The 22,330-nt window shown below is 38.7% G+C and overlaps 1 protein-coding gene across 12 annotated transcripts in view; it reads right to left on the bottom strand.

Annotated features, from left to right (window-relative positions):
- Window positions 1-12,016: 12,016 nt before the first annotated feature.
- hiw (highwire) overlaps window positions 12,017-22,330 on the bottom strand; it is a 171,481-nt gene continuing 161,167 nt past the window's right edge. For all 12 annotated transcript variants that reach the window (XM_068385984.1, XM_068385985.1, XM_068385986.1 and 9 more), the window contains 8 exons: window positions 21,596-21,835; window positions 20,866-21,027; window positions 19,538-19,747; window positions 18,280-18,465; window positions 16,996-17,103; window positions 16,555-16,764; window positions 15,327-15,600; window positions 12,017-12,529 (listed from right to left, as the gene is read on the bottom strand). In XM_068385984.1, the coding sequence (XP_068242085.1) occupies window positions 12,414-12,529; window positions 15,327-15,600; window positions 16,555-16,764; window positions 16,996-17,103; window positions 18,280-18,465; window positions 19,538-19,747; window positions 20,866-21,027; window positions 21,596-21,835 (1,506 nt within the window). In that variant the 3' untranslated portion in view covers window positions 12,017-12,413. The remainder of the gene's footprint in view (window positions 12,530-15,326; window positions 15,601-16,554; window positions 16,765-16,995; window positions 17,104-18,279; window positions 18,466-19,537; window positions 19,748-20,865; window positions 21,028-21,595; window positions 21,836-22,330) is intronic.

Genomic DNA, 22,330 nt, shown 5'->3' with positions numbered 1-22,330 from the left:
CGCGAGTCCTTTCCTCAGACGAGAAGAGCTCCCAGCCCAATCGTGGTAACGTCTCCTCGGTCACCTCTCATCCTTGGCCCGTCTAGTTTCCAACGGTCACCTCAGAATGAGATCTCTTCAATGGCGACTCAAGTCCCGGTGGAATCAAGGTCACGATTCCCCGGACGTCATGATCCTTATGGGTCCTGCGGAACGGACGGATCTTCAGTGGTGGGTGACAGATGAGAACCTACGAAGGGTAGTGGATCTTCTCGTCCTCCCCCCGGATTTGATGCTGTTTTCGGATGCCTCAAAGAAGGGTGGGGGGCCCACATTCTGCACCACAGGACCTCAGGCCTGTGGTCAGAATCAGAAAAGTGCCTCCATATAAATCTGCTAGAAATGAAGGCCGTATTCCTGGCCATTCAACAGTTCCAACGTTACCTAGCGGGTCACTCTGTGGTGGTGATGAGCGATAACACCACAGTAGTGGCTTACATCAACAAGCAGGGAGGTACCTTTTCAGAGCAGCTATCCCATCTTGCAGTAGATATACTGAGATGGACCGAAGTCCACTCGATTCCACTATCGGCTCACTTCATTCCAGGCAAGAGGAATGTGCTCGCCGACAGTCTGAGCAGAGCGGCTCAGGTAGTGAGTACCGAGTGGTCTTTGGATCATCTAGTAGCCAACAAAATCCTGACTTTGTGGGGTTCCCCGACTGTGGATCTGTTCGCTACAGCGCTGAACTTCAAGCTCCCGCTGTACTGCTCCCCAGTCCCGGATCCCAAGGCACTCTGGTAAGATGCCTTCCAACAACGGTGGGACAACATCGACGTATACGCCTTTCCCCCGTTCTGTCTGATGAGGAGGGTACTCAACAAGACCAGAATATCGATCAATCTCTCGATGACCCTGATAGCTCCGCTATGGCATCATGTGGAATGGTTTCTGGACCTTCTGCAACTCTTAACGGAACTTCCGAGACAACTCCCTCCACGACACGAGCTACTCAAACAACCACACGCCATCATCTTTCACAAAGCTGTAGCTTTGCTTCGACTTCACGCCTGGAGACTATCCAGCATCTCCTCGCGTAGAGAGGATTTTCGCAACAGGTTGCGAACAGGATGTCTGGACACCTGCGAAGGTCATCCGCAGGGTCTACCGGGCAAAGTAGCGAGTTTTCTGTGGTTAGTGTCGTGGAAGGGGTATCTCTCCACTCGATGCCACTATTCCAGCAATAGCGGAGTTCTTTGTGTATTTGCGAGAAGAAATGCGCCTATCAGTCTCGGCAGTGAAAGGTTATCGCTCGGCTTTAAGTCTAGCCTTCAGGCTCAAAGGAGTGGACATTTCTTCTTTGCTGGAACTTTCCCTACTCATGCGAAGTTATGAACTTACCTGCCCTCAGTCGGAAGTGAGACCTCCTCCATGGAACGTGGTTCGAGTTCTCAGGTCTCTTAAGAGACCTCCCTATGAACCATTACGCCAGGCTTCAGATCGCCACCTGACTTGGAAGACGGTGTTCCTACTAGCTTTGGCCTCGGCCAAGCGAGTAAGTGAACTTCATGGTCTCTCGTATGACATCGCCCATTCAAGGGGATGGGGGGAGGTAACGTTCAGGTTCGTCCCTGAGTTTGTTGCTAAGACTCAGAATCCGGGAGTGCCGGACCCTCGGTTCGACTCTTTCCAGATCTCGAGTCTTCGTTCTGTAACAGATGACCCAGACCATCTCCTACTGTGCCCAGTAAGGAGTCTGAGGCTATATCTCAAAAGAACGGCTGCAGTTCATCCCCAAGTGCAGGCATTGTTTGTGAGCACTGGGAGAACAAAGAGGAGGGTTACTAAGAATACTATCTCAGCATGGATTCGTAGGGTAATCCATCTGTCCCTGAATCCTGACCCTCCTCCGTCACGTCGCCCTAGAGCACATGATGTCAGGGGCATAGCTACATCCCTGGCCTTCAAAAAGAACTTTTCAGTGACGCAGGTTCTACAAGCAGGGGTGTGGAAGCGTCGGACGACCTTCACAGCCCACTACCTGCAAGACGTAACCCACCGGAGGCTCGATACGTTCTCTATCGGCCCTGTGGTGGCTGCACAATAGCTGGTTTAAACCTCAGGCTCCTTAATGGACAAGTAGCAGAAGGTTGAGGGCATTGTTACCCAGTTTTAGTCAGCATTAATGAAAAGGTTTGTCTGGCCCTTATTCTTTTCTTCATCCTCCCCTCTCTTGGGGAAAGCAGCATCCTGGGTTCTCTGCACAGCTGACCTCAAACCACTGCAAGTAAACCATGTTTCCTTGTGTTCCTAGTATTAAGCTAATACTGTCACATCCCCATACCCTGACGAGGTGGTATTGGGAGAGTCCTAGCCTAAAGTTTCCATCTAAAGGACTACGGGTCAACTTCATAGGACGAGTCACCACTCTTCAGACCTTCCCACACAGCTTACGTAGGCCGCAGCCCTTGCGCAGCAAGGTGCTAGCGAGGTGCAGGGACTCCTTATTGTTGAGTGCTGACACACTCAGATACTGAGTTCCCGGGCAAAGCCAAAAGCCAGTACTGGCTGGGACTTACCACCCTTCCTAAGGGGTGAGTCACCCATATTTAATAGCGTGGTTTGTATTTCAGTTACGGAACAAATGACAAATTTGTAGGTAATTTGTATTTTTCCTAACTATACAAACCTTAGCTATTTAATCAAACTTACCCGGCAGTCCTACCTCTAAGCAAAGTGAGCTCAGCACAGGTGTGTGTGAGGGGTGGGGGGTGGGTTTAGCAAGCTACCCTCCCTACCCCACGCTAACTAGCGGTGGGGTAGTAAACCCTAGTTAAAATTCTAATGGCTCGTCATTTCAGCTACGCCGAAAGTAATTACCCATATTAAATAGCTAAGGTTTGTATAGTTAGGAAAAATACAAATTACCTACGAATTTGTCATATTGGGGATGGTTTGGAAAACTCATGAACTGTTGGTTTGCTCCAATATTCATGGTCAGAAATTGATAAAACGGAAGATAATAAGTAGGAAAAATATACAGTATGGTTATTGTTTTGGGCTAGAAATTAAAGTACACTATTATACATTTACCCTACTCTCTAGCCCCATGGAACTAGCAACATGGCTTCAGGTTTGGTGTGGGTACTGTGAGGTAGGTTGTATCCATGAGATTTTTTTTTTTTTACAACAGTTGCCTGCGACAGTAATTGTTTTAAAGGCGAGCACCGTCTATTGCACCATAGACTGCGTCCGCCATTCTACATTGGCTCTTGGTCAGCCTTATTTAACCCAACCTAGTGTGGCTGGTATTAACAATTCTCCACTGAGCCTAACCTGATCCAGAGGGATATAAATCATACAGTATTTTAATGTCATGCAAGCAAGTCGTATAGTGTCCCTCACACAGCTGATCATGTACAACCATTCTGTATATGTTCTGATGAGGATACATTGTTTATGTAAAAAGATTTTTACTCGATGGTAGCTGGTGAATGTGAACTATTGCTGTCGGTTTTCTTTCAGCTATTACCAAGTGTGGGTGTGTTTTCTGGGAGCTTTTTGTGGTTACCTTAGAACATCTCTTAGACTGTGGCTATGGCTGTTGTTCCCTCATTCTACTCGAGGTCAAAACCCTAAAAAGCCCAAGGGTTAATATAATCGGTCATCCTTGCTTACTCCCTTGATGAAGATAACGTGAAAATATCAGAGATACTTTTTCCATTTTGTCCCAGTACATTTCAACAATTGAGTTAGGCTTGGATTTGGTCATTATCCATTATTTGCCTTTTACTCCAAAATAAACCTGAGGTCTTGGAAATAGGAGATATTTCAACTTAGTTGTTAAAAAGGTAGTTGGGTAGTGACAGGTGGATGGGTAAGGCTGACCTGCTGGACGGGCAGGCCATTATTGACTCGAGTTGCTTAGCGAGAGGATGTACTGTACTGCTGTTGCTGTCCGGCCTGTTTCTTGCAGTTGGATATTTTTGCTTGATCTTGTTTGATGTGTTTGTTTAGCGCACTTCTTGCAATGCAGTGTAAGACATGTGACTTGCGAAAATGCCCCAGAAAATGTAAGACTTGTGGAGAATTCATATCCAGGGGGTCTAGATCTCCATGTACTCTCTAGATGGGCATGAATTCGCGGTCTCCCCCCCATGCCGAGTGTTGATCATGGTGGAATTTAAGGAAGACGAGAATGAATCCTTAAATTCTCTGGGATCTTGTGAAGGGAATACTCCAAAGTTAAAGTTGAAGGAGCACTTTGGTTCCTTCCCTCCCCCTTTTTTAAGAAGGACTCTCTTTTACTCCTACAAGTGCTCATTAGGCTCTGTATGTTGTGTACTGGGGAGGAGAAAGAAAATTTTGTTCCTTAATCGGAATGTGGCTTGGCCCGGGAAGTGAGGTTTTCCACCCTAGGTCAGGGGCATGGCCACGCAGTGTGTATTCACTTTGATATAGTCAAAGAAGGAAATACCATTTAGATGGTAAAAATATATTGGAAGTTTCCAATGAGAACATTGATGTACTGTATTGGAAACCTAGCTACAAATAGTCAGATGGAATTTAGAACCTGTGCTATATTTAAGAGGACCTTAGTTTGGGCGTTTGGATAAACTTTCTTTCAAGATTCTGTTAAAGCCCTATTTCTTCTTGCATTTGCTTCACATAGTGGGCTTCAACCAAAAGGGTGCATTTATTTCACCTTTGCCAAGCTTCAGAGCTTAAAGTGAATTTTGAGTGTAAAAGTTACAACAATGTGTATTTCCCCTTTTCCCACAAAAGGTTTTAAGAAATGACCGTGATGAGAATCTCTTTGTCCACTTAGAGCTTTTAAAGTGTACTCAAGGTCTAATCAGATTATTATTATTATTATTATTATTATTATTATTATTATTATTATTATTATTATTATTACTTGCTAAGCTACAACCCTAATTGGAAAAGCAGGATGCTATAAGCCCAGGTTCTCCAACAGGGAAAACAGCCCAGTGAAAAAGGAAACAAGGAAATAAGAGAATTAATTAACAATTAGCATGAAATATTTAAGAACAATAACAAGAATTAGAATAAGTATTTCATATGTAAACTATAAAAACTTCAACAAAATAAGAAGAGAAATAAGATAGAATAGTGTACCCGAGTGCACCTCAAGCATACTCGAACCTACAAGACCCCTTTCTCAGAAACATAAATGTTGGCCTAACCTTAAATCTGCACTCTTGTAGACTCACCGTTCAAAGGTAAAGGTAACCCTTTTAGCTGGTGTTTGACCGTGAGCAGAGTAATGAGAAATTTGATCTTCCTTATTCTTGTTTTCCTGAAGCTAACTAACTAGTTTAGCTTTTCAGTCATGGGAAATCTAAAATGCTCTTACTGGACCTTGATGCAAATGGAATAGAACCAAATGTTAATTTTCCTTTTGTTTTTTGAAAGGCAGCCGATTTATTAGCTCCTACGTTGTCCGTTATTTTTTGCAAGTTAGAAAAGGTTCTTTTTGCGCTAGTTGGAAAATTGGTAATGTTACTTCATCGGGTAAATGTGTTTGTGGTAGCTCTAGCTACACTAATTACTACCCAATTTCCATAACTTCCATATTATATAAAGTTTTTAAATGTCTTTGTAAAATGTCTTATTTGGTTTGCTGAAGGTAATAATTTTTTCCCTTATTTGCAGTTTGGGTTTTGCAAAGGCCTGCTCTTGTTACAATCTCCAATGCTGTACAGAAATCTCTTGATTGTAGTCAGAAAGTTTGTATGATTGGCCTTGATTTTAGTGCTGACTTTGACTATGTTAATCATGAAGCCCTTATTTTTAAACTAAAGCAGATGGGAATTGGTGGGTCTTTTTTATAAATTATTATTGAATTTTGAAGTAATAGATTGCAGAGAGTAGTTGTTGATGGACATAACACAATAGTGACTATAGAAATGTAATATCTGGTGTTCCTGAGGGTAGTGTTCTTGGCCTTGATAGAGATCTAGCTAGAATTATTGATGGGTGCATTTTGCACCTATCAATAATTCTAGCTAGATCTCTATCAAGCCCAAGAACCCTACCCTCAGGAACACCAGATATTACATTTCTATAGTCACTATTGCGTCATGTCCATCAGCAACTACTCTCTGCAATCTGTTACTTCGCTTGAAATTGAACCCAAACGAAACTCGGTATGATTGTAAGTAGGTTAAGGACAGTGATTCCTTAGCATCTGGATCTTTGCATAGGCAATCTCTCTAACTATATACAACTTATTTAAGATTCTATGTATGATTTCTGGATTGCAAATTTACTTTTAAGAAACACAATTGATTTCTATATTCTTCAATTGTACAAAAAAATTGTTTACTGAGAAAGTCTTAAGATTTTCAGTGGTCAGTCTTTTCTTAGGAAATGTTATAATTATTTCATTTTACCTTATTTTGAGTATTTTTCACATGTTGATTTTCAGCTGCTGGCTCTTACCATAATTTGTTGGATAGAAACTTAGTCTATTAAATTTCTTATTCCTGGTCTGTATATTAATCTCTGGCACAGTTATTCAGTTAATTCTTTATGCATGTTACACAAGGTTTTGATAATTCATATCATCCATTGCACTCGGATCTTCCAAAACTGTTCCATCCTATACTTAGTACTAGATATGTAGTTAATTCTAAGAGCCATGCCTTCTCCAACATAAGGCTCAGTACTATGTATTATTCTAGAAGTTTTATTCCAGCTAACCAGATTGTGTAATAATCTTCTAGCAGTTTAAGCATTGGAACTTCAGAAGTTCAGACTTTCTGTAAATGCTTTTCTGTTGAGCAGGTTGACATAACTCGTTTTATCGTTTGTATATGACTGATCTATTTTCATGTAACTGATCTTAAAATGTTTTATATTTCTTCAATTCTTAAATGTAATTTATTTGTTATTCCCTTTCTTACTTTCCTCACTGGGCTACTTTACTTGTTGGAGCCTTTGAGCTTTTGAGTATTATATTTGTCGGTTTGGGATTTCTAATTAGCGACACACGTTCATTTAATAACCTTGTTGGTTTTTCTCTCATCCATTGACGCTCCCTTACGGGTGTGTATGCGGCCTTTTGATGTCGCTTTCTCGGGATCTCTTTATTTTGTAAGACTTTCTGTGAAGAACCTTACTATGGATGCTCATGAAGTTTTATGAAAATTATTTAACAGAACAATTTTATGAAAATTATATACCAGATTTGAAAGTGAAATCTCTTATTATAGCAGTAGCTACTACTTTGAAAATTTATAGTTGGAGAAAGTTTTAAATGCAGCCCAATGGTGTTACTCTTCTGCTTTTGTATCACATTATTTAAACGAAGTCAAGTTTAAATTATTAATAACAGTAGGGAAAATTTCAAAGCCGTTTATTTTCTGTGGACATTAACTTTAGTGAGGGAGTGAGTATGATTTAGGCCTTATTTCGTAATTCTTTGTTTCAACCTAGGTAGAAATCTATTTGGGGTTGTAAGTACTGTGATAGTTAGTCTTCTTCAATTGCTATCCTCATTCAGACAAGCTTTTATATTGTAGTTTTTAAGTACAGTACCAGGATTTGGTTTGCATCAAACATAAGTCGAAGGCCTACTGGTTTCTTTTGAAAGGTTTATTTTTGTAAGGTAGTTGACATATGTTAAACTTTGTATTTTGCCCAAGTACTGCTGTCTTTCCTTCCATGGAAATGTTATATTCAGCATGCATCCCAGGTAGTTAAATTGAAGTAAACATTTGTTCCTACATGAATGCAAACCTTTTGTGTGGTGCTACCATAACACGGTGAAAGGGTTTGCCTGTCGCCATGATCAGAAAATCTTTAGTCAGGGACATCCATACTATGAGCGATCAGATCAAAGTATGCCACCATTACCAATCTGCAATTGGCCAGTGTGGTGATGAAAATTGACAAAACCCTAGACATTGACATGTCTGAGGTCTTTGTCCTGCAGTGGCTTAGAAACGGCTCTATTTGTTGTTAAATACAAACTGCTGATTGTATAGTGGTGCATACCCTTCACTCACCAACTTTAATCACATTGTTAAAAGTTTTAACAGCTATTTCAGTGTTGCGAAGTCATACCCTTATTAAGTGCCAGGTAGAGTAACCCTCACTTTGACTTCAGCCGTAGTTCAGTACACACAAACTTCTCTGCTGCCTCTAGATTTGGCTGTTTTATCTTTTGATTTCTTTGTAAATTGAGTTTGTTATTTATGTACCCTGGGAAACCTGGCTGCAAAAGGGGCAGGTTTATGAACAATCCTTGTGTGGATCCCCATTAACTTTGTAATTTTTTCAAGAGCCTTGACTGCTTCCAGTTATTCCCCTAGGACGAGTGTAGGGTATGGCTGCCTCTGCAATGGGCTGAGTTCGTGAAGAAAAATTTGAAGTCTAAGAGGGATTTTTTGGGCTCAAAACATGCAACACCTAATCTAATGCTGAAGCATGTTTATAGCTCCTTCTCTTTTAGTAGTTCTAACGCTACTGCATCTTTCGGGTTCCTCTTGGGCTGTTTCTTCCGGAGAAATTAGTAAGAAAGGAGAAGACCCCACCATGTTTTGAAGGGAACCGAAGTATCTCCTTCCCAATGAAGGGAATACTCCTCTAACTTTATCTCAAAGTGCTTTCATTTCTGTGCTGCCTGACAAAGACGTTTGCGATGACCTGGATCTGTGGAAGTTATAGCCTTCCTTGTGTATCGATGGTATCCCGTTGGCGGAGAAGTTTCTCGAGATGCTAGCTGGCACCGGTATGTTGAAGTCTGCCCTTAAACTGTTCAACCTACAGAGGAGTGATGTGTCATGGTGACCATTGACCAGTTCTTGCTTGCTGCTGGGAAGGATCCTGTGTTTTCTCCCGCCCCAGTTTCGTCACTGTTGGCCTAGAAATTATTAATATCTTTTAAGTCAGGTAAGACAGAATTGAAGCCTATGATTTCACTTCCCACCCCCCGGCTCTTCTGTGTCTTTTACCTTGCTTTCGAGGAGTCTTCAGATGTGACGCCTGCCACCCCAAGAAGAGGTTACTGTAAGTCTCTTGAGAATTTGACTGATTTTTCCCCATGTAAGTGTGGGATGGGTGGTCTAGTACCGAAGCGGTGTGGGGTACAGGAGCCTATGCTCCTGCTACTAGTGTTCAGGCTTGCACAGGACATAGTATTGTATGTGCACTGCTGGTTGGTACATTGGGTTTCACCCTCATTCTCCTCTTTCTAGAGGTTCATGTGACTCTAGGTTTCACATTTGAAGACAACTGCCCCTGCATAGGTTTCCCTATGGTAGAGAAGGAACTAACGATTATTTTCCTTGCTCGGCTTAGCAACGAGCTTCCCTGCATGTTGGAGAAAAGTAGATCATGGTTCTGAGTGTGACTCGTTATATTGTGTTTGGTTACCATTAGACTGGTCCTCACGCACTCGGTCAGTATGTGATCGGTTACGGCCTGCCTGGTCTACTCGCGTTCGAACTCAGAGCCTTAGATCACCATGCGATCTAACACCAATCAACCGGATCCCTTGCTTCTTTGCTTCATGACCTCGATTTGAGCTTCTCTAGGTATTCTGACCATCATTCACATGTTCCTTCCCAACGTCAAACAAGATGAGACCTTCCGTCATTGCAAGAAACGGCTATGTATTGAGACCTTTCTTCTCGCGACGTGACCAGTCTGTGTGACTTGTGATCATCCTTCACTATACCAAGGCATCCACAAACGGGGATCTGGAACAGGTGACATCCGATGACCATTCTCAGCGCTCATCTGAGTATAGAGAGGCCTCATCGCGTTCAAGCGATGTTTGGCAAGGTTCTCCTCCACCCAGATAGGCACTCTCACGATGCACCTGTTTGTCGTTTAGTGCCATGCTCTCTTCCTCTCCCCTCATAGAGTACGGCATCTTATGTGCCTTTGGTCTCAGAAGGTACAAGAGCTAGAGGCAGCTCACCCTCCAAATGGGAGCGAGTGTCATTTGTCAGTTCCTTCTTTCTTTGCTAAGTGTTGCCCCTGTACCATTCTCAGTCCTGTTCATGGATACAGTACTCCAAAGGGAAGAAAGAACCCACTGAAGTACATAATCGGTCTCCTTCTCGTGAGGGGAGGAGTCCTAGGAGATCGTTGACTATGGCACCAGACTCATGGTCCCTTCATCTCTCGGAGTAAAATGGTATCATTTCCTATGACGATGCTGCAGTGCTACCTAAAGAAAACACTTCAGGTCAAATTAGTAGTGTATTCTCAGCACTCATAAGGTGAAGAAGTAGATATCCAAGAACGTGGTTTCATGAAACAATTAGACGTGCCTACCCTGCACTGAAAGAATTTAGAAGGTCCTTCCAGGGGTATCAGTTCCATGCTAGTCTTCAGGAAAAACTTGTTGGTAGTGCAAAATCTGGAGTCTTGAAATGCCAAACAATCTTAACTGTCCACTGTCTTCTGGGGTATATCTACAGGTTCTTTGATACCTTTACCCTTGGTCTGGTGATAGCTGCTCAGCAAGTTGTGTAAGGTAGCCTAGCAATCTCACGGAACAAAAAACATCTTGTCGAAAGGCGGGTTTACATGGTCGAACGGTTTGACAGACAAGTGTTTGAAGTGATGTTCGAACGTGTGAATGGGGTATTCGGTTGTCGAACACGCTCGAAGAAACTCTGTTCTCGCCTGACTTTTGTGGGTGGGGCTTTATTGTCCACAATCCTTTTGCATTTGTAGCAGACTCCACTCTTCGAACCGTTTGACAAGCAGCTTCGTCAACCGGGTTCGACAAACCGTCCGAGTGTGTAAACCCCACTCAAGATAGCGGGTGCAATGTAAGACTAGAGTTGGAGGTAAATACTGTCTGTCTGGCTGTCTTCTTGTTTCTTCCCCCCTTTCTGGACTAGGCACTAGAGACAGGTAAGCCATACGAATGAGTAACTTTAATTTACAGCAGTTTGTATTTCCCCGTCCTCCCAATTCTCATAAATGACCATACATTCGGACATCACATCTTTAGGGATGAAGGTTCTTCTATAACCACCTGTCAGTCTCCTGGTACCTAGCCCAACATCTGGGACATATTCATGCTCATGTTATTAAGAGGTTGACAGGATTCATTTTTTGCTCCTCCGCTGGACTTGAGTGCATTGACCTTTCCCAAGTTAGTAGTATATCAGCCATGGCCTTCTGCTTTGTTACAGATAAGTCTCCTATTAAAGAATGATGGTCTGTATTTGTGTAGGAACAGTTCACAAATTTAAAAAGTTACGCTACCCACCTCAACCACCTCACAAGTCTTAGGTTAAGGGCAAATAGAGAGTTGCTATACCTGGAACGTGGAAGGCGCATACCCTAAACCTGCCAGGTACTAAATTACTGTGTTAGAACATTCTTTGCTAAATTCTTACCCCTATTAAAGGACTTGGATTTGTGTAGTTTGTAAAGTACAAATTACTTTCCAAATTTGTTTTTTATCAGCAGCTCTTAATACTGCATTAAGTAGTACCCAACTTGTGAATTAAGATCGTATGTTAAATGTTTTGCAGTTTACTAATATGCCTGAAGCGAACAATTACCTAATTTATTTTGCAACTTCAAACTATTTGCACAGTATTAGATTTGTACACTCGCTCTTAATAGACATTGGGAAATTATTTGTTTTAGACTGTAAGGGAACCATGTTAATGGGATAAGAGTTGATTTTGTGGTATATCACTTGAATTTACCTCGTCACTGCTAGTTTCACTCCGTTAAATTATAGAATATTGTGTCATCATCCTGAAGGCTGATGGCATTTGTCCTATAAATAAGACAGGGATATTTTTGTACCTTGCCTCTTTTTAACTTGCATTTTCATTTTCATCAATGGTAGTAATTTCTTCTAAGGCTTTGCTGTCTTCAGCCTATTACATGGACATGCTATCAAGATACTTTTAATGTAAAATAATATATGTGCCATTAAATGGTTGACCATCTTCAGTACTTTAGTACTTAAATGGCTACCACTTCCAAACATGAAAGGTCTGTTATAAGGAATAATATTCAATATCTCCTCAACTGCAACTGTGTATTTATTTGTATAATAAATAAATACATCATACTCATATCTAACTTCCTTTATTCATACATTGGGTCAATCTCAATTATATATAATTCATACTGTAACATCTTCGTGGTTACCAAAATGCACAAAAATATGTAGCTTTTGATAAGTTAAAAATCTGTAATCTCAATACTTATCTCACACATTTAAAATCAGTGCGAGTCGGTAGGTCAAAAATGAAATAATTTTTTTATCTTTAAAATTAATAACTCCCTCATTACATAAAAAGGTACACTAAAATTTATACATCACAATGATAATAAATAAATTAGAGATTAAAAAGCATGAGCGTAACAACTCACTGAAATGTTTTAATTTTTGATATATCACAATCATTAAAAGATTAGGATTAGAATGTATGAGCATTTCGACAAACTCCACAGCCTAATGCAAATTCTTCTCCAGTAGGGGGATGCTGAACATGAAGAGGGCATTCTTCTCCATCTAACTGTTGTGCTCTTGGCCCTGAAAAGATAATGAATTTACAGTGGTCTTTTTAAATGCAAAAAGTAAACAGCTTTGCACACATCAAATTCTTAGAATCGGACTGAAAATATAAATACGTCATGTAGCTATGTAATGGAAATCTGACTGCTTGGACAAGTTGATTTTTAAGACTTGCATATTCATACAAAGGTTCCAATGACTTAGCCTATCTGAAAGCCCTAATGAATACAGAACCACCTATCACCAAATATGAGATTAACCACCATCTTAGTAATCCTGCTGATATTAAAGATGCAGGTACATTTTTCAGATATACTTTTCCCTCATTAAGCTAAGATGCTCGACTTTCTTAGAGAACTTATGTATATTATGGTGACTGTTGACTTCTAATAATTTTCTGTTGAATTCTACCAATAAGAAAATAAAATTAGCTAAAAATAAAAGGGATTTATTCTTTAGTTATTTTTATCTTGTAGGGTTAATGGTCCCTGACTGGGAGAGTGGCTGCTGTGACATTTTTCATCTTCAACCTTTATCACTTCCAGGAAACTCTGCCGGTGATATGAAAAGCAGATCAGATCCACAAGACACCTGCAGTCATCACATACACATACCACATATCCATGTTAGAGCTGACGTACTGCGAAGAGGAAATGAAGACGGCAGGAGAGATGCCATCCAACATGTACCTCCTGGGGAGTCAACAGAATGGTGCACAAGAATAGTAATGGTGGACATCACACCCTAGCATCCTTAGACATGGTACCTAAAGCTCCCCTTACATTCTTCCAAGAAAGTTGATAACGTCTGTGGAAGTTTACATCAAATCGAGTTAGTCCAGGAAAACTATTGTGGACTGGCACTGGCAGACATGAACTCCTGGCTATTTAGAATTGGAGAAAATCGTGCAATTTAAATTCTAGATCAAGTACCTTCATAGGGAAAGGAACTGCACTGCTGACTTCCTATTATGATAAACCACTCTAAGGACACTACCCAATGCCAAAGCATGAGAAGCACTTATCAGTATCAGAATCCCTCATAGGAAACAGCTACAGCATGGCGAAAAAAGTAGAATACTGCAAACAAAAGCCAATGTACCAATTATTGACAAATGCCCTCAAAAATTGCAAGAGCTCCCTTGTTTCCAGGAATTTTACAGCATCTGTGACAGTTAGGCAATGACCAGGTACCTGATACCTTCACTTAAGAGCAAGCTTACAACTACCTACTTATCTCTGAGAGACAGTCAGCAGGTAGCTCTTAATTTGCTTGTGGGCAATCAAAGGCTAAGAAAGGATAAGAATGGACAGATTATCTGATAATGACCAGCGAAAAAAATCCCAAGGAAAATTTCAAATCTCTTGAAGATCCTTTTTAACTGATATGAAATGTATAATTTTCATACAGAGCTGGAATGCAAGAATACTGGTGGAAGAGCTAAAAAAAAAAAAAACTATGAAGATTCTATTGAGTGCTACAAAAAGTTCGGTGAACTAAGATTGTTGAAAGTAAATTGATAAATACTCAATTCTATACAGTGACCAATCAGATGGTCTCCACCAGGCCATCGGCTTCTGTCCGTCAAGAGAAAGCAAGAAAAACTTTCCCGGATTGCAGATCAGTTAATGAATAGACCCTAAGCAACAGAATAGACAAATTGGTTTAAAACCACAATTTTTGGAGTATATGCTCCTACAGAAGATAACACTGATGGTGGAAAAGATATATTCTACAACAATCTACTACGAACCCTAGACAACATCCCAAGGCATGACATAGTTCTTGCCACAGGTATCTCAATGCCAAAATTGGAAGAAATACTGAGGAATATTCACCAGCAATTGGTGCCTATACAACAATGAAATGATAACAGATCAAGGTTAGCATTATTTGCACTTACTAGTGCATGGTTATTGGTGGAACTATCTTCCCACACAAGATATGCACAAATAATGCAAATAATGCAGAAAATAACAATCGTAAAGATCCCATACTTGTAAATTGAAGCTTACAGGAGTATTCCAAAATGTCGGGAACTACAGAGGAGCTCATTGCAGCACAGACAACTACCAATGCATAAAGATTAAAGCTAAACTATCAACTAAAAGATCAGTACCCATAGAGTAATGTAAAAGATTCGATGAGGAAAAATTGAAAGATGAAGACACATGTAAAGGTTTCTAACTAGTAAACGGTTTCCAAATTCTAACTCTATGACAATGAAGACAAAAATGAAGGAAACGATGTGCCCAGTGGAATAATTTGGAAGAAACCATAAGAAAAGCAGATGGTGAATGCTGCAGAGCAATTGAGGAAAGCAAAAATATTAGCAGAAAGCCGTTATAGACAGCAACAATGAAGATCCAAAAGGCCACAGCAACATTGAAGATCCAAAAGGACAGTTAAGACAACTGAATGGCAAAGTAGAAGATTGCTTTAAGGAAAAAAAGGGCAAATGCCAAATGAAGAAGCTGCTGTTAAACAATCAAGATGGGTCATATGAAAAAATCGGTAAGGAATTTGTCCTACTGGGCCCTGCTTTGGTTAGAAGCATAAAACTAATTTAGCCCTTTTTTTAGGAGAATAGTTTGATTTATGCTATTCTTTAGTTATTTTGCTTAGAAAATCTACCTGCATCCTTAATAAATCACTAGTATATTATAGAGTAAAAAAAACGTACTAACTAATATTAGGTTCTAGTAGGGAAATGGTTTATACTTTGTATGAACAATCATTTTTGTATTCACTGAAATTTTTTTCACTAAAACCTTTCTAACTACACATGGAATTGCTTTACAGATGAAAATCTTACCTGCTGGACAATGTGGAAGTTCAGCTTTAGGGATATTTGTCACACGTTGAAAGTCATCGTGACAAGCATTACAAAAATGAGTTGTGCCAAAACAGAAGAACACAGCAACAGAGCAGCAGTAACGGCACTTGTATTCTAGGAAGTCTGTACCGTGTTTTGGGCACATCTGAGCCCGTGATACATCAGAACAGGCGCCGCATACAAGCTCTCTTGGGTCGTAATCATCACCAAGACCGGCTTCCACATCACAACGTGCTTCACCACCATAATATGCCTATAAAATATGAAGCTTCAATTTCAGATCCTTCCCTGTGTATGCTAAAATGGCCAGAATGGCCAGCAATAAACATCTCGATAGCTTTCTTCTGATATTTTTATTTTACTATTATAAATATTTCGTTAATACATATTGTTTCAACTATGAATCTGGTAATATTTCAAAGGGTAAATTTTATAGCAATATAAAATACATGGTTCAAGGGAATTTTGTCTTTGAATGTTGTCAAATTCAAATTGAGGGAAAAAAAAAATGGACTAATTATTTTGACTGCAATGATTATACAGTATACATGATTTGAAAATTAAACAAAATCACTGGCCACTTACCAATATAAAAGTAATGATTAGTTATGGTAATTATCACTTAAGGATTATCCATAATTTTATATGATACGAAGGCTCCAGAAGTTAAAGCAAATGTTAACCTTTTTACCCCCTAGACTATTTGGAACTTTCCAACCCTTAACCCACAGGGGTTATTTTTTTTCAAGCACATTTTGCCGTATATTTTTTTTAAATTGCTCTAACAGCCTTAATTTGGTCTCATTCTCTTGGAAAATGCCTGAAGTTTCTCAAAAAATCATAAAAAATATGCAAAAAAAAAAATGTAAATAGCAGTTTTTTGCAAGGACGTACCAGTACGCCCATGGGGGTAAAAGGATGAGTTTTGTGAAACGTACCAGTACATCCTTTGGGGGTAAAAGGGTTAACTGAATCTCATTCAAAAGTTTAGAGAATTGTTGGCAGTCTGAATCTTGACACAGTAGAACTCCTCAAACTATTTTGTACAGCATATTAATCATGAAAACATTTCTACATGTGTTTAAATATTTACTTAAAATTATGTTGCCTGTAACATTCTAGCCAAAAAAACACAGCTCAAAGCAATAATATTTTTTTCATTAAAACAGGATGGGTAATAAAAATTAAACTTGAAACAAAATCTTACCTTATTACATTTGAAACACACATAGTATGCATAACGATCCATTGCATAAGCAGCTGGTTCATTATAATAACGTGCACCAGGGGTTGAAATTGCTTCTGCACGGTGCAAACCTTCATATTCTAAACGCATGAGAGCCTTTCTTCGAACATCCTCAAATAATACAGCTATTGGGCTAAGAAGTTCTGTTAAAACCCAATGACACATTTGCACCTGAAAAAAAAAAATGTGTCAACATATTTGTTAAAACATTGGCACTTCAATGCTGTCCCTTTTTATTGCTTTTACAGGAAAGAGAATTTGCAACATTTTTGAAAAAGCATATTTTCATGATCTTACTAAAACTCAGTGATTCTTAATAAGAAAATGGCATGAAATTAAGTTCAGAGGTTTAAGGTCACATCCATAAGCAGGAATAGGTTTCGTACTATTAGAATTACTCACCTTACAGATAGGACATAAAGAAAAAGTAAATGTGATACGAGGTCCTGGCCAACGTCGAGTTAAGACAGTGCGACAACAGTGAGCATGGAATACATGACCACATTCCAACTGTAAGATAAAAAATTATTAATACATAACACCATACTGTTTATAACATATTCCTTAAATTTGCTGTAAATGCTGTTTTATGACTTGGCAAGAGTAAGTTTTTTTTCATTAAAAATCTGATTCTTATTTATTTCATAAAATATATCAATCATAATATGTATTAATTTTTTTCTATTACAATGAAATACAACAAATTAAATCTTGATCTCTACTTAAACTGCACAAACTTCTCTGTATTATAACAGTTTTATTACTATTTAAGAAGCCTAACTTATGAGGAAAGAATGTCTAGATGAATAATCATTTTAGTACACAGCTCATTAACAGATGACTAAGTACAATCATATAATACAAAGTCATTTCATGGTAAATCCTTTGCAACTTCGTTGCTTTTGTTGAGTAATACTGTAGCTTTGTAAGGGTGTAAGAATACTACCACCGTACGTGCTGTGTGTTGCAGAGTGACTAAAAGGCTCAGAGGAAATACCGAGAATTGCCAGACTGTTAGAAGATACTCCTATGAGAAGAAGAGGTCAATCCTCTTTTTGGTCTTTCTGTGTGGTAGCCTTGACTACCACTACTGAGAGGAGCTTCCCCTAGCAAAGGGCTGAAGATGGTAATAAGTAAGAGTCCTGAAGGACTCGCACTACCCAAGGCTTGGCCCTATGCTTCTGCTGGATTTGCCCCGGGCACAACAAGAAATCCCCTCACTCTCGGATGTAAGAAAATAGCGGGCTGATCGCTGCAAAATGTCACCCTTTTCTTCCGCCACCCAACTACCTGGAAGGGTAACTTAAAGAGCTGCATGCCTGCGTTATAGTGGGAAGTTGCGGGCGGTCCTGCCAAGGTCTAGCAAAGGCCTGGAGGCCTTTCTTGAGGACAGAAAAGTTCCCAAGTGACCGAGGTACTTCTGAAGAAACGACTGGTAATGAGGTGCCTTAGGTCCTTAAGGGACACTTAAACGCTGCCCAATTCATTTCCTGAAAGAAAAGGAAAATTAAAAGCTTGCTTAAAAGAGCATCAGCATGTCCATACTCGATGTAGCTGAAAACATAAGTGAAGAGACGCTTGACAGCTATCGAGCTTTGGACTGAAATCTTACTACCAACCTCTAGGATGATGGTTTGTATTTGTGTAGGAACAATTCAACGTTTAGAATAACCTGTAGTACTGTACCTGTATAGCTGGAGCAGCAGAAAGTGCCTCAGAAAAGCAGATCATACACATATCATCAGCATCCTGTTTGAGTGATGGTATGTTGGAACAACCATGAAGACAAGGCAAGCAGGAACTTTCACCCTTTAATCCACCGCATAAATGGCCACACTCATGACTACGAGTACAGGCCTCTCTACTATATTCCTGTAAAATAAATATAAATAATTTTATAATGAAAATGGTTTGCAATGAAGGCAACTGCCAACTTAAAACCACAAATTTTGTAGGCTAGATATTACAGGGACACTAAGTTCAAAGTTCTACATTTCTAACAAAGGAAGTATGTTAATGCACTTGCAATAATAAGTAAATTAATTCTAAGGTACAGTACAGTGTATCTGATAAAGGGATACTTGTGGCTCTTTATCATATAAAGTATAAATATATGAAATTTATGGACTTATAAAATACATAGCAACCTCTTAAATACCTAATACTTGGCTATAGTAATGAAGTGAGGTTGACTTTGGTCATTAAGAACATATTTTATCATTTCATTTGTTAAATAAAAACATATAGCCTTATGTTTCTTTTTTCAATTTACATATCAAGAGGAAACCCATTTTTATTTACTGTAGCTGATTATTAGCAAATTATCAGGTTATGATTCCTACATGGAGAAGTACCTCTTGTGTAATATTTTAATGGAGGATACAAATGCAATTAAACACCATCTAAGAAGGTTGGAGATATAGAATCAGAAGAAAACCACAACTCAAAAAAAAAAGAAAATAAAAAAATAAATAAAGCCTGATGAATCATACTGAAGGTAAATAGGCAGGATGAATACAGGTATGTCACCATAAAATTGGACTTTTAACCATCTATGGTCAATTTTTTTTAGTAAGGCATATTTGCACCAAGTCGTAGTGATGCCCTTTTGGCTCGGAAAGGTTTCCTGATCGCTGATTGGTTGGACAAGATAATTCTAACCAATCAGCGATCAGGAAACTTTTCCGAGCTAAAAGGGCACTGCTGCGAGTCGGTGCAAATGCGCCTCATTAAAAGAAATTGACTATAGGCTCACAGGACCAGTATCAATTTTTTAATATTGTACATTTAAAAACGAGCAAAAAAAACTCTTTGGGCAATAGCTAATTTCACATAGAAAAAAAAGAAGTATGTTGCTGGGAACCAAAGGAATGTCATTAAATGGCTTTTGCTTTACTGTACCTACAATAAGTGATATAACCATCTATTAGACAGCAACGCTTACCTGGCAATCAGGATCTTGGCACACTGGTGCAGGTGAAAGCAGAGATGGTTGAGCTGGAGAACCACAAAATCGACATGTTGAAGTCGCAATTAACCCTCTGGAGCGTTGGTTTTCACCACGTAGCTCTAGCATGGCTTTTAAGGTTGTGGAGTCTGCTAAAGCAAGCAGCCAGAATAATTTTGTTCTTCCGCATCCTTCATGAAGATCCACCTATAAGGAGAAAGTTTGGACTCTGAATATTGTAAATAAAAACCTTGACCTTTATTGGTGGTTAAAATTCACCAAAAATCAATAACAAAAGTATGAACATAATGTTTACCTATCTGCACTATATATATTTTATTATGGTCATGTAAATACATGTAAGATATACAGTATTATCTACTAAAATTTAACAAGAAATAACCAGTGAAAATGAAAGTAGTAGTTTCAACAATTTTTTTACTTTTAAGTTTATTTTCATTAGAAGGTTTGAATAAATTCTGATTTGATATATACTTTATATTTTTGCTACACTCAAAGTATTTTTTCTGTGTGCAAAAAAATCGAGCAGAAGTTTTCAATAATAATTGGTGGTTGACCAAGGAGAGTTTGTTAGCTGACAAAAGAATGAGTGGCTGTTTCGTGAGCCTAGCGTATCTTGTGAGAATGGATATATATAAACATTTTTGGGGTTAAAGTGCTACGTTATCTCCAGGCGCTTTCCTGTGAAAGGCTAGAACAAGGAATCCTATACAACACTCTCCTTTAAGACCACACAAAAGTTCCACAATAATAATCTTTTCCCTCTTTGTAACTCCTTTATTTGATGTTTTATTGACACTTTTTCAAGGAAAGATTAAATTTTTCTGTTTACAGAATTATAACAATTTCTTATACAATGAGCAAATTTTCTTGAGAAAAATTTATACCTGTACAGTTTTGCATAGTACAGTATAGGGCAACTAAAATGCCGGATGCTTGGTAAGACTCACTTGCTAGTCATGTCTCACTTGGTAGATCAGCTCCAACAGCTAGAAAAGCTAGTCAAAATATACAATTATTTTCCGATTGCTCACTAAATGGCGATGGGTATTTTTGAGGTTTTCCTTATTGGTTAGGAAGCTGATGATGGAGTTTCTATCCTAGTATTAGACTTTAAATCTCATTAAAAAAATTCTATTTGAAAACCCTACTGTATTTCTAAAATAAGACATTTTGATACAGTACTGTAATATAAGCCTGTTCTTACAGTGCAATTTTTACTTAATCCAAAAGTAAACTTATATTACTAGAACAATTAAGTATACCTATGAAGTCTTATCACATAAAATCTCTCAACACTGTACCTTTATGGCTTCTTGCTCTTGACGGAATACGGTACGGTGATGATGTCTAGTACGTCTATGAAGATGAAGAATTCTGTCACATTCCCCACATAGATTGCTACTGCATTCCTCACACAAGATCATGGCCAGCGTCTCTCCATCATCGTGATTTTCACAAGTTGGCTGTAAGAAGGATTAGCCTAAGTTCACCTGAATACATTTTTGAGGCCATGAAAATATTACAGGGAAAATCTTTATTTTTTTTAAAAGATTGAAATGTCTTGAAAGTCATGACAAAATTCATAGTTAGCTGCAGTATAGTACATTATTCTATTGCCAGATTTTTTTTTCAATACAGTACCATACAGTAGTTGAATAAAACAATGCTTATAAATTGAGTAACAACTTTGGGTGGCTGATTCACTTGTCCCACACATAGACACATTAACACAATAACTCGATAAGAAAGCTTTACCATTTACAATATAATGATGAGATTCATTTATGTTTAGCAGTTAAATGAGAACATGAATTGATAAGATAGTTTAAATCAAACCTAGAGTTGAAGTCTGAGGTACAACAAACTTGTATTTGCTTGTTTGAATTACTGTTAACCCTTGGAAAAGGTTCACGAACTATTCTCTCGAACTTCGTGTATTGTCTTGCGTTAGTATACAGTAGAGTATTATAGTACAAAAAGACTCAAAAGATATTTATGAAAGGTTAAAACCTTACAAAACCCACTACTTACTCTTGGTTCAGGATTTTGATTATCGCCAGATGATGTTGATGCTTGCCAATGCTGAGAAGACAGAGCATCTACATGATCAGGATGCAACACACATAACGAAGCTAAAGATAGCCAAAGAGTTGGGGTTGCCAAACAAGTTGCTGGGCACGAACGTTCGCTTTCACTCAATCGAGTCAAATTCACTATATTTTCTGCAATTGCTCCTTTGCTTACTTTCGCCCAAGCATCCGACAACTTTCCCTATAAATAAATGGAAATAGTTAAAGGATTTTGATTGAATTTTCAATCTAACATTAAAAAAAGTTCATATTTCTACAATAAAAGCAAGAGGTAGACAATCTCAGCCTATGGAGAGCTCTTTACACTGTTTTGAACGATTATAACACCATAAAAATATTCTTTGGGCTCTTGCTTTAATGAAAAACCTAAGATATAATACACTGGAATTAAGGCAGTACGCAAGTTCATTATTTTCATTTTATACACGTTCATTATTTTCATTTTTGTCTACCTGTACTTACAAATAAAATGTGATATTTCTTGAAGATTTCAATGTTTGCGAAAGGAAATGGACCTAATTTAACCCACATATATAAAATGACCAAACAGCATGTTATTGAAAAATAAAATTCAGATGAAAGTATTTAGTTTGATAATATTCATTGCCTTTTCAGAAAGGCAAGGTTCATGAAACTGCTCGTTTCCAAACTGAACACCTACATCAATCTATATTGT

Source organism: Palaemon carinicauda, chromosome 13, assembly GCF_036898095.1.
Source record: "Palaemon carinicauda isolate YSFRI2023 chromosome 13, ASM3689809v2, whole genome shotgun sequence".
Classification (NCBI taxonomy): Eukaryota; Metazoa; Arthropoda; class Malacostraca; order Decapoda; family Palaemonidae; genus Palaemon; species Palaemon carinicauda.
The sequence above is the reverse complement of the archived record's forward strand: the minus strand, read 5'-3'. Positions and strand labels throughout refer to the sequence as shown.